The sequence below is a fragment of the Lactuca saligna genome, chromosome 5 (assembly GCF_052625555.1).
Source record: "Lactuca saligna cultivar CGN05327 chromosome 5, ASM5262555v1, whole genome shotgun sequence".
Lineage (NCBI taxonomy): Eukaryota > Viridiplantae > Streptophyta > Magnoliopsida > Asterales > Asteraceae > Lactuca > Lactuca saligna.
The window spans coordinates 178,240,697-178,254,075 of record NC_136421.1 but is presented as its reverse complement, the minus strand read 5'-3'; the positions used below and the strand labels follow the sequence as shown (position 1 = coordinate 178,254,075).

Here is a 13,379-nt window from a genome sequence, read left to right as displayed (position 1 = left end):
TTCTTTTATAAAAAGTTCTTTTTACAAAAGGACTTTTCACTCAAAAAAGCAATCCCAAACACACCCTTAAATGTATTCGTATATTTAAAAATAAAAAAAAAATAAAAAAAAATAAAAAAAAGTTAAAACTATTCATATGAGGTATATAACATGGGAATTATATAATTTGTTTTAAATCAAAACTTATTCATTAAATAAGAAAAACATAATGCAAATTTTGTTTTGTTGTTTACTATTATCAAAACCCTAGAATACCCTTGCAATATCCCCGAATTAAAAAAAACTTGATCAGTATCTAAATTCTAAAACAAAAGCACCTTCCAAATAATCCAGCGACACACATCATATTATGGACGTGAATCCAAAGCACGAAAAAATAATCAAAAGAAAGAACAGATTTTTAAACGGAACACCTCCGCGCCGGACTTCGAAAAACGACCTTCACCACCTACACGGCGGCTATATTTTCCACACACATTCTATCTATCCAGAAACCAAACGTCGATCTCAATTTTCTACCTACTATATTCATTGTTTTCGATAATCTTGAGGTTGAAAGGTCGAAGATTTCGGGGCCTTGAATTCAAAGATCGGAGGTTTGAGTCTAATAAAAGAAAATGGCCTCATCGGGGCCGGAGCCCACGATGAATAAAAGCTCCAGTAAGTCAAAGGTGATAAAATCGATCAGGAGTTGTTCTTTGTCGGGAATGAAGGTTTCTAAAGATAAATTAAGGCAGAAGATCACGATGCCTGAGTATTTACGTCTTGCGATCAGTGACGCCATTAAGGCTAAAAATATCAATGCCGGAAAACACCATTTCGATGCTAACAAGCTCGCTGACTTTTCCGATGATGGTGGTGATAATCCTCCCCCCGTCGCCCCTGAATCGCCTTTGGTTGTTTTTGTTAATTCCAAGAGCGGTGGCCGCCATGGCTCTGAGCTTTTATCCAAGTTGCCGGATCTCATGGGCGAAGAGCAGGTTTTATTTATTCTTCATTATCATCGTTGCATTTTTATATGCGTGTTTTATGTTAATTTCTATGTTGGTTAACTATTTCATTTATACGTACGTCTCTATACATATATCTAAAACAATGTGTACGTTTTTAATGTACTTAATATCAGTTTCGGGCATTATGCCATTCACAGTTCTTTGATTTTCAACTGAATATTGGCACATTAATTACAAAAAAAAGAATTGAATTCAAGAAAATGGGGTATCACTTATGAAGGTTCTAGGCAATATGTTTATGGGGACTTTTGTACTTTTTCGTGCAAAATGTCAAACAGAAGACTAAATTTAACAACAATAATGATGGTTGCTTTTGCATTTACATTTCCACACTTTGTACAAGCCCTAGATATTTGAAAGTATAATTTTTGTCTAACATTTTTGCAAAATTAAACAAATGTTAGTGCCCAAAGAGAAACCAAATATAATGTTCAAAAATATAGTCTTCTGATATGATTAGACTAAAAAACTATTTAGGTCTTTTGTACAAATAAGAGATCGGAAGCAAATACATGTCCCACTTGAATTCCACATTTCTTGATGTGATAAAAAAAATTGCAATTTTTATCTCATAGACATTGTCATGTCCACCTAGCAAAAGGGACTTAATAGATCAAGATTGCTACTTGTTTTGCTCATGCAAGATTATAATTTCAAGATTCTTTATCTTTACAAAAAAATTCGGCTAGCTACTTGAAACTAGATTTTTTTTTTTTTATGGTTATAGGTCCTTGATCTTCAAAATATTAAACCTCATGAATTTGTTCAATACGGATTGGCATGCCTGGAAAACTTTGCATCTCTTGGAGACACTTGTGCCAAAGAAACTCGTGAAAGATTAAGGATTGTGGTACATATCATCCTCATCAACCTTTTTCCATAATCTCAACTTACATTCTATACAAATATATGCTCGTAATATCTTATAATCTGATAGGTTGCAGGAGGTGATGGGACAGTTGGTTGGGTTCTTGGGTGCCTCGGTGAGCTTCACAAACAGGATCGTGATCCGGTCCCACCAACAGCAATTATTCCTCTTGGCACAGGAAACGACTTGTCCAGGAGTTTTGGATGGGTAATGTTATCATGTTCTTAATGAACTAAATTCAAAAAAAAATAACCCTCTTTGATTTGTTAAAATGTTGTTCGACTTATTTACAGGGTGGTTCGTTTCCTTTCAAATGGAAAACAGCCATAAAGAGGACTCTTGACAGGGCCATTCAAGCTCCACTTGGTTGTCTTGATAGGTGAGTTGTAATAACTTATAAAGCCTTAAATATATATTGTCTATCGACTGGTTTTACCTAGTTTTTAACTGATAGTTGAGATGTTATTGGAGTAGTCTATAAGAGTATGTATACTGCTTTGAGTCATATATACGTAGTTTGATTAATGTACATTGCGTTTGATGTTGATGTCATTTCAGTTGGGAGCTTTTAATATCAATGCCGGCTGGTGAAGAATTGGATACCCCACATGCATTGAAAAAAACTGAAGTGGTGGCTCTTGATCAGGTTCGAAATCTAGCTAGTTGTGTGTGTGTATATGTATCCCTTACGTAAGAGTATAACTTTCATGGGTTTGTTTGCAGGATTTAGATATTGATGGGGAATTGCCTGAGAAAGTTTCTTGCTACCAAGGAGTCTTCTACAATTATTTTAGCATAGGTATGCTTTTTTTTTAAGCATCGGAAAAAATCCTTCAATATCATATAGAAACCTATTATTTTAGTATTTGGACTAAAAGATAACTAAAATGGTCAAGTATTATATGCATATTTTTCATGACTGTGATAGCACGGGATATGGTATCTTTGTAAAAATAGTTAAAAGTTAAAATTTCAATAGAGACTAGAGTGTAGAAATTTCAATTCCAATGTGAATAATTGGGTTCTTATAAGAACTACCTAATTACTCTAATACTACTATAGTTAGAGAATTCACAATGCATAATTCAATGGAAGAGTTAAATGAGGTGTCATATCTAATTGATATTCAATAGATTAAACTCTATCATTTTGAGATGCTATTTTGGCATTCAATGGATATAGAGTTCAATAGATATAGAGTTCAATGGTCATTAAACTCTTCAATAGGAAAAATGAAACATTTTAACTATTAAATAAGAATATTCTGTTGAACTCAATTCTATTGAGTTCAATGCATTATAGAAAAATGACAAAGTTACAAATTTAGTCCTTGTTGGTTTTCAAAAACCTTTGGATGGGGTCCAAAAAGTTTCCAACTTCCATCGAAGATCCAAAATCAAGGTTTTTCTGGGTTTTTCGTCTCTGATACACTTGAAAAGATGATTTTACTATTTTCATTTTATTTTTCTATTTTATTTACTTTGGTATTTAAATAATTAAAGAAAACTAAACTCTGTGTGTTTGTGTGTGATACCATCTCTTCCCCCTCTGGTTTGCATCTTACCATACAAATACTACCCCTCCTCCTTCTTCATTCACGTCCAAGAAAATCCACCGGAGGTGGAGCTGTTTTGCCAATCACCAAGACAACAACCCAAACACCCCCTCCTTTGTATCTCATGCCCTACTCCTACCCCCTGTCACCTTCCCATAGATGCCTCTCGTCATTCTTGTCAAGCAGAAACCCGGACACAACAGCAGGAGGCTGCCAAAGCAACCTATGCCACCTACGGCCGCCACTGCTTGTGGTCGTCATTACCCTCCTACTACCACAGTTTTTTACCACCACCAAACTCTCCCCTCCTCCCTCGTCTTCCCTGTCGTTTGCTGCCAGACTCAAAGGGAGCGAGGGATTGGAGTTGTTATCGCTAGCCACCCATCACCGACCACCACCTCGTTGCTGCCACTGTTGTGAACCATCACCACCTCCGAATGCTGCTTCCGTCGACCCTCTCTGTCCAACCACCACTCTAATTTGAAGGTGATTTCCATCCCCCTCTTATTTGCTTTGTCCGATCGAGACAAGAGACTCACTGTGAATCTCCATTTTTGTTTAAGCAAATCTCCATTTTTGTATAAGCAAACCTACAGGTCGATGTGGACTCAATCCTATTGATGAGATTGTTTCCAATCGATGTTGGTGCTTTGCGTTACAATGTGTGTCTGTGTATTTGGGTTTTAATTTCTTTCTATTGCTTGATTAATTTTTTGGCTTTTGTTCATCAATTTGGGAATATCAAAGATGAAGTCCATGAGAGAGAGAGAGAGAGAGAGCAGTGGGTGGGGTGGGGATACATTTTTTTCTTTTTTTTTCTTTATTTTTTTAATTAAAACAACATTAGAATAATTATAAAAAATACAAAATGAAAATAAAAGGGCATAATCGTCTTTTTAAGTTTTTTTGACTAAAAACCCAGAAAAACCTAGATTTTGGATTTTCCATGCAAGTTGGAAACTTTTTGGACCCCATCCAAAGGTTTTTGAAAACCACAAGGACCAAATTTGCAGTTTTGTCTAGAAAAATTAATATAGAGTTGTATGGTAAGTAAAATGATGATGTGTCAATCCATTAAACTCTAGTAATGTCATCTTCAATGGATTAAACTCATGGAGAGTTATATGGATTGCCAAGTAAGAAAGAGAAGATACACAATCAATTTAATTCTTAAAAAATTCATAAATTTTCATTATAAATCCATTGCACCGTTTCATGCCATTCAACTTTACACTCTCTCTCCTCTATATTATATTCACGTTTCTTCTATTAAACCCTTATGCAACTCTCATTGTGGATGACCTAAGTTTAATGCATTATGGATGCCCTTATATATAAAATACAAGCAAATAATTAAGTAACTAACTGGTGACGTGGTATTCTTGCCTAAAAATACTGATGTGGATCTTTTACATCTTACGTGATGCCTACAGGAATGGACGCCCAAGTGGCTTACGGTTTCCATAATCTACGGAATGAGAAACCATATCTTGCAAAAGGTCGTATTGCAAACAAGGTTGGAATTTAAGTTGTTTTTTTTTTATAAATTCCCATCGTTCATGAAGATATATATTTTCATTACACTCATATTTTTTTGATGAAACTTGAATGATGTAAATTAGAAGATCAAAACTTCAATATTTGAAAACTTGTATATATTAGATTTTGGGACTCTCTTTCTTGTGACAGATAATTTACTCCGGATATAGTGCCAAACAAGGATGGTTTTTCACGCCTTGTATGACTGACCCGAGCTTGAGGTAGTTTTGTATTAATTTCATCATCTTACTTGATAAAATTTAAACCTAAAACACTAAAATGTGGGAACAATGGGTGATTTAAACATTGTAAATTGTACTTTCTTTGTAAAAGAACAACTGGAAAATGCATATAATTGCTGACTTTGGCAGGGGACTAAAGAACATTTTAAGGATGCATATTAAGAGGTTAAACAGCCCAACATGGGAACTGATTCCACTTCCCTCTAGGTAAAGTTATTTCATGGAACCTCAAACGATCAATTATTTGAAGAAAAAAATGAACACCATGCACCACTTCCGATCTTTTTACTTATATATGACTTATGCATCAACATATTTGAGCAGTATTAGGTCCATAGTCGCTTTGAATCTTCATAGCTATGCAAGTGGAAGGAATCCATGGGGTAACTTGAAGCCCGAATATCTAGAAAAAGTAGCATCCGTTGATATTTCCCTAAATTCTAGCAACAGAAATAATGATGGAACCTCATTTAGTGTTGCATCTTTTTTAAATGCAGAAAGGTTTTGTGGAGGCTAATTCAGACGATGGTCTATTGGAAATCTTCGGATTTAAACAAGGATGGCATGCATCATTCGTTATGGTCGACTTAATATCAGCAAAACACATTGCACAGGTAAAAAAAACGTTATTCTAATCAAGAAACATTAGGGCGATGTTTTCTTTCATGGTTTCCACCTGCAACTTTTTGGTTAGGCAGCAGCAATTCGATTTGAGATAAGAGGTGGCATGTGGGAAGAAGGTTTCATGCAAATGGATGGCGAACCATGGAAACAACCCATGGACACTGATTATTCAACATTTGTAGACATAAAAAGGGTTCCATTTCAGTCTATCATGATTAAAGGGGAGAATACTCGTTCTTGAGGCTCCGTTTGTTTTGTAAAATAGGATAGGAAAAATTTATGTTGTATTACGTTCTAAAGTTTGAAACCTCCATGGGACAAAAACTGCATTTTTTGTTCTAATCAAATGGTTGGAATTAAGATATGATATGGACTTGTTTTTGATATGTAACGAAAGGATGGATGTCCTCCTCATCCTTATAAAAAAAAATGATAATGTTTGAGCTTTAATTAGTCTCAAACATAAATGACCATTAAATATGTCAAAGTTATTTCCCTAAAGATTGAAAGATGGTCATAGTAGCAAGCTCCTTTTCTTCTTTATCAAAACAAATATACTTTAATTTATAGTTTTTAAACATTAGAAATAAAGTTAATAAAAATTAGTATGTATAACTACAATTAAGTAAGCGCCATGACAGTTAAACCGGTGAAATTTTGTTTTAATTTAAACAATACAAAAAATAACATTTCTAGTTTTAATATTTTTATAAACTACTTAAAATCTAAAACATGGATACCAAAAGGTGTGAAAGTTTGGATTGAAGAAAAACATATCAGCAACAAAAGGCTTCAATATTTTGACTCTTATAGTCCACAATTATAGGATATTAATATGAATCTAAGCTATCAATTGCGCGCTATAGCGGTGCTATAGCGGCGCTATAGCGTTTTGCGGAGGTCAGGAACCGCTATTTTCAACTTAGCGTTTTCATTTCGCGGTACCGCTATTAGCGGCGCTATTCACCGCTATTTACGGCTATTTCAATAACCGCTATAGCGGTGTTATGGGCGCTATTCCATTTTCGTTCACATTTAGGGTCATTTTGTTACTTTGTCAATGAAAAACTAGTTTTAATGATCTCACTACACTTTCATTTTAAAATGCCCAAACAACTAACATAATTAAAAGCATTCAAAGCAACTACGTCTACCGACAACTCTCTTTCTCATCATCTTTTTCTGTACTCACGATGACTTGAGCTGCTATGGTCGGACTCCATTAATGCTTTTTGTAAATCGAACCACGCCTATGAGGCTACGACTTGGGACTTAACTCTTTATATCAACCATAGCCTACTAATACGATATTGAATACGGGCAATACAATTAATCTCTATTTGACACTTTGACACTACCTAGTTTCCTTATTACCATAATAGAATATTATGTTATGTTTTTATATGACTTTTTAGGTTTATGATATTAATTCTATATAAACTTATAGTATTAATACTCAAATATATATATAACTTCTATATAAATATAATATAAAATTATAAATTATCCGTACTATTAAAAAAACGCTATATCACCGCTATACCACCGCGATAACCTCGATCTCAAATAGCGGCATGTGACCGCGATTGAAATTTTGACCGTGATAACTGCATAAAATATTATACATATCATCATTTCAATTTTAATGGATAGCGGGATTGATAGGAAGAAAATATAGAAGGATTTTAAATTTCTCATAAATATATAATCTAGTATTGAATTAAGACCTAATTCCATATATGTGAGAGGTGCACAAAACCCGAATCCGATCCGATTCGTTTTCGCTTATGTCATAAAAAATCTGATCCGGTCAAAATATGATCCGATTCCAACCAAAATCCGAATCCGATTTGAAACCGGTTTAAACCAATTTTAGTGGGTTTTAATCGGATTTTTGCTTGGATTTAGGTCCGGTTTTTTGCGAATCCGGTTTACGATCCAATATCAAATCCGATTTGCAATACAGGATTATGATCCGATTGAAAATCTGGTTTTAAATCCGATCTGATCCGGTTTGGTCAAACCTGGTTTTGACCCAACCGGATTCGGATTGGATCCGGTTTTGAATAGTGAAACCAGTTTTTGTATGCATCTCTATGACCATAGGAAGACTTGAACCATTGACTTCAAAGAGAAGGTCAACATACGGTTGGAATAGAAATCTTTTGGTAATTTCTTTGGTCATATTTGAATATTAAATTGTCAACGTATAGCTTAATTGATAATGGTAAAGTTTTTCTTTATCTATCTATTTACAACATACATTAATTGTAAATTTATTACTATATCTAACATAAATTGACTCTTACCATATTTAATAGATGTACGCATATGAGTATTCAGTTAATAAGTTCGGCTGATAATCAATGTCCATGAGCAGTGGCGAATCTAGAACCAAAATCAACGTGGTTCCTTATATAAATGGAATGGAAAAAAGTATGAAAATGTAGGTCTTTTGTCAAAAATAAAGTAGTTTCTTATGTTTTTTATATAAAATCTTAAATATTACTAAAAGAGAAACTTTATGACATCATCTTAAATAATCTGGACCATAGATTGTATTTCAATCTTATTTTTTCTACCCTTAGATCAAATTGTTGACATCATCTTCCTCATATGGAATGTATTTAATTCCAATAAATGTTTTCCAATCATCAATCAATAACTTATATTCGGTGAAATGGAATGTATTTAATTCCAATAAAAGTTTTCCATATTTTACATTTTGAATTTTCAGTTATAAAGATTTTAATATGATCAATTTTAAAAATATATTACTAATAAATCATTTCAATCAAGGCCTTAATATCAACCATTAATATAAATCCGTTTATATTAATAAACTAGTAATATAAAATCTTTTTTTATTAGAAAATCATTAATACCGAAAAATCATATTCGAATTATCACACACATATACGATTCACCATTGAATCTGCGAGTCACATTTATTTTCATTCGTTTCTGTTCTTCAAACCTTCTCCTACAACATCGTTAATATTGCTTATAACTTCCATCATCATTCTCTGCTATCAACATTCGCTCTTGTGCGCTAGAAGGTGAGTACCTTCTTTCGCTTTTTATATTTTTTTCGATCATTATTTGTTCCTATATCAAATGTATGTATTCATATATTTCTATTTTCTTTGTCACAAATTACATGAAATTAGTTAACTATGTTTCTAAAACTTTTCAAATAAACATTAAAAGGTATTAGGTACCTTTAACAACACAAAAATTAACTATCTTGGGAACTGACATTAGTTACGAAAGGGAAGTGATATTTCCACTTAATAATTTGATTCATCCACATAAGCTACAATACTTTTACAACTATCGTACAAGTTGGTAAAACATACATTTCAAGTGGATTAATCAACTTATCAAGTGGAAATATCATTTTCCATTACGAAAATGTTACTTTTATAAATTAGAGATGATTATGATTTTTTTTTAATTTTTATGTAATAAGAATCCGGTTAATTTTGACATGATTTTAAAATATCATTGAAATTATTATGTAAGTTCTTGTAAGCTTTTCCATTTTTTCAGTTTCCTTGATGGGTAGGAAATGCGCGGATTTGGTCAATCTGTCGACGATGACCCATATGGTATCGATTCCACCCGTCTTCTTGGGTAACTTGGTTATGAAGTTCATAGTGATCCGTTCCCATTCCATTTTGGTATCTCTGGTTGTTGTAGTAATCCTGACGGTTTTTGATACTCGACCTTAACCTTAGCGCAAGTAAGGCATTTACTTACGAAGGTAGCAATTTCTGCTTTCATGTTAGACCACCAATACAATTTCTTAAGATCCAGATACATCTTATCCCGGGTGAACGGAATACCTCGTGTTGTGTGCTTCAGTCATTACTACGTCTCTGAACCCGCCATGCTTCGGCGTCCAGATTCGGTCCATAAGATAATATGCTCTGCCACCCTTGACTTCTAGATTCTTTTCCATTCCTTGAAGGGATTCACCCGACACATTTTCAGGTCGCAAAGCTTCCACTTGTGCCTCCTTAATTTGTGTGGATAAGTGGGAATGGATAATCATAGTCAGAGATTTGACCCTCCGACCAGTGTATTCCTTTCGACTGAGGGCGTCAGCTACCACGTTGGCCTTGCCAGGATGATAACGAATTTTGCATTCGTACTCATTTAGTAACTCAACCCATCGTCTTTGTCGCATATTGAGTTCCTTTTGATCGAAAATGTGTTGAAGGCTCTTGTGATCGGTGAAAATAGTACTCTTTGTTCCGTATAAGTAGTGTCTCCAGATCTTCAGAGCAAATACCATTGCTCCTAACTCTAGATCGTGTGTCGTATAGTTCACTTCTTGTGTCTTAATCTGTCAGGAGGCATAAGCAATAACTTTCCCTCTCTGCATAAGAACACAACCAAGTCCTTGATTTGACGCATCGCAATACACTGCGAAGTCTTCTATCCCTTCGGGGAGGGATAGTATCGGTGCGGTGCACAAGGCCTGTTTTAGTGTTTGGAACGCCTTTTCTTGTTTCGCTTTCCAGTTAAAGGCCATGCCTTTTTGGGTTAATGCAGTAAGAGGTTTCGCAATGCTAGAGAAGTTCTTTATGAATCTGCGATAGTAGCCAGCGAGACCTAGAAATTGATGAATTTCTGTAGGTGTCTTTGGTGCCGACCAATTCTCGATGGCCTTGATTTTGAAGGGGTCCACGTGTATCCCTTTCTCGCTAACAACGTGGCCCAAAAATTCGACTCTTCGAATCCAAAATTCGCATTTAGAGAACTTCTCATAGAGTTTCTCCGATCGCAGTGTTTCTAAGACTCTTCGTAGGTGCTGACTATGCTCTTCCTTACTTCGGGAGTAGATAAGTATATCATCGATAAAGACGATGACGAACTGATCTAAGTAGGGACGGCATACCCTATTCATTAGGCCCATAAATACTGCTGGTGCGTTGGTTAATCCAAATGGCATTACTACAAATTCGTAGTGCCCATAATTAGTTCGGAAAGCTATCTTGGGAATATCCCCCTCAAGTACCCGTAATTGGTGATATCCGGATCGTAGATCTATCTTCGAGAAGTAGTTTGCTCCTTGAAGTTGACCGAATAGGTCGTCAATACAGGGTAGAGGGTAATGGTTCTTGACAGTAAGTTTGTTCAGTTCTCTGTAGTCGATGCACATACGGAACAATCCGTCTTTCTTCTTTACGAACAAGACCGGTGCTCCCCAAGGTGAGAAACTTGGTCTTATGAATCCTTTTTGAAGGATTTCATTAAGTTGACTAGAAAGTTCTTGCATCTCTGCTGGTGTTAGACGATAAGGAGATTTCGCTACTGGGGTAGCCCTTGGAAGTAAGTCGATTCTGAATTCGACTTGGCGTTGTGGTGGTAATCCTGGTAGTTCTTCTGGAAAGATATCGGGAAAGTCATGTACTTCTGGAATGTTCTTGATGTCCTTCAGTTCCTGACTTGTATCGACGATGTGCACTAGGAATGCTCGACAATCCTTCCGTAAACACTTTCGAGCTTGGATGCATGAAATGATACGAAGGTTTGTACTTGATTTGTCGTTGTAAATCACTAATGTGTCGTTGTTAGGGAGGTTAAGACGAACTGCTTTTTCAAAAAACATGATGTCGGCGCGAAGAAGACTTAACCAATCCATGCCGACTATAACGTCGAAACATTTAATAGGGACCGGCATGAGATTGATTGGGAAAGAATGACCATCTAAAGTTAACGTACAGTCCTTGTATATGTAGTTAGTGTTTTCGGTTTTTCCGTTGGCCATCTCTACAGTGAATGATTTTTCTAGCTTGCTAGGTTTAGGTTTAAGTAAGTGAATAAAGTTTTGACTCACGAAGCTTCTCTCCGCTCCACTATCGAATAATATGCATGCATATGAATTATCGAGGAGGAACGTACCAGCAACTACAGTTGGGTCAACTACAGCTTCGTCATGGCCTATACTCAAAACTCATCCCACACCGTTGGTTCCTGCTGCCTTACCATAGTTCCTCTTGTAGTGGCCCACCTCGCCACAACCGTAGCAAGTCTGGCCTATACCTGCACTGGGAACTTGAGTGATCGGCTTTGCGGGATCCTTGCAGAAACAGGCTGTGTGTCCCTTTCTGTTGCAGTTGGTGCACTGCATTTCCCGACAAGGTCCATGGTGGTGGTAAGTGCATTTGGTGCACTTTGGAAGGTTACCTACATAAGGCTTTGTTGGGTAGGTATTTGTAGGAGCTGTAGTAGGTACCGTGGCAGCATTCATTAAAACCAGTTGTTTCTTTGCGGATTCTTGGGAAGATCCACCCTTCCCTTTATTCCATACTCTCTTCCTGTTGTTGTTGTTGTTGTTGTTGTTGTTGTTGTTGTTGTTGTTGTTTCCTCTCTGTGGTTCTGGTGCAGAAACGGTTGAGTTCTGATGACCTCCGTAGTCAATCAGAGGTTGTGCCAGTTCCTTAGCACTTTCAAAGGTGTCAGGTTTGGAAGCTAACACGCTTGACCATATTTGGGGCGTCAGTCCCCATATGTACCTCTCTATTTTCTTGCTCTCAGGAGCAATCATATATGGGCAAAGGATTGCCAGATCGTAGAATCTGTTGGTATAAGTTGCGATGTCGGTACCAACCATTCCAAGAGTCCAGCGTTCGTGTTCGAGCTTTTGAATCTCTCCCCGTGGGCAGTATTCTTTCATCATCATGGCTTTGAGGCTCTCCCAGCTTATGGAGTTTGCCACTATTAGGGTAAGTACTTTAATGTGGCCGTTCCACCAAGCTAAAGCTCTATCAATGAGTGTGAAGGTTGCAAACTTGACTTTGCTGTGCTCGGGGCAGGAGCAGATTTCAAAGACTGATTATGTCCTTTCAATCCACTGTCTTAGAGCCATCACACCACCAGTTCCATAAAACATACAGGGTTTGGCATTAGTAAAGTCCTTATAAGTGCATTCTCGGGGTTGCCCATGACTCTCGCCATGGTTGGATATGTGTGTGCCAGTTCTCGAGTCATTTGTACTCGAGTTATTGAGATGTGACATGGCAGCTGCTACCGTTGCAGTGACTGTTGCTTGGAAAATGACAGCATCAAATTGAGGAGGTGGAGGTGGTGGTGGTATCGGTGTTTCATTGATAGGGTTACATCTGGTATTCCTACGTGGCGGCATCTTTAACTATACGTTTAAAAGATGATGATATGGATAAGAATAAGTGAACAATGAATGTGTCTCATGAACCAAATTGCTATGGTTCAACAAAAAGATGATAGCATGAATCTTAAAATAGAAGAATGAAAGTTATTTGTAAGACTCAAAGTATGAAACAAGTATTTGGTCTCTCGACGACTTTTCAAGGTTTGAACGAAATACTCAACGTAGTAATAATAGTGTCACTTATATTAATATAACAGTTGATGCAACGATCATGAAAATTTGACCCCTATAAGGGTCTCCGATTACAAAGTTTGAGAAATTTAAAGACTTTTAGCCGAGGTCCTAGGTTATAACAAAATTTGAGGTTTTCACAAGTACTACTTGCGACGTGTGTTGC

The 13,379-nt window shown here is 36.2% G+C and overlaps 1 protein-coding gene across 1 annotated transcript; it reads left to right on the top strand.

Annotated features, from left to right (window-relative positions):
* The first annotated feature begins 326 nt into the window (after window positions 1-326).
* Window positions 327-6,203, top strand: LOC144996994 (diacylglycerol kinase 4-like). The gene is made up of 12 exons (XM_078956807.1): window positions 327-980; window positions 1,741-1,863; window positions 1,951-2,088; window positions 2,175-2,260; window positions 2,440-2,527; window positions 2,605-2,680; window positions 4,870-4,952; window positions 5,126-5,196; window positions 5,347-5,424; window positions 5,542-5,629; window positions 5,715-5,831; window positions 5,912-6,203. The coding sequence occupies exons 1-12, from the start codon at window positions 618-620 to the stop codon at window positions 6,080-6,082; spliced, it is 1,482 nt and encodes a 493-aa protein (XP_078812933.1). The 5' UTR covers window positions 327-617; the 3' UTR covers window positions 6,083-6,203.
* Window positions 6,204-13,379: the final 7,176 nt, after the last annotated feature.

What these genes read in the sequence shown, in the direction of transcription:
- LOC144996994 (XM_078956807.1), top strand. Translation starts at nt 618, where the DNA reads ATGGCCTCATCGGGGCCGGAGCCCACGATGAATAAAAGCTCCAGTAAG. An exon ending in GTGAAAGATTAAGGATTGTG is followed by an intron (nt 1,864 to 1,950) that starts GTACATATCATC and finishes ATAATCTGATAG; the next exon opens with GTTGCAGGAGGTGATGGGAC. An exon ending in CCACTTGGTTGTCTTGATAG is followed by an intron (nt 2,261 to 2,439) that starts GTGAGTTGTAAT and finishes ATGTCATTTCAG; the next exon opens with TTGGGAGCTTTTAATATCAA.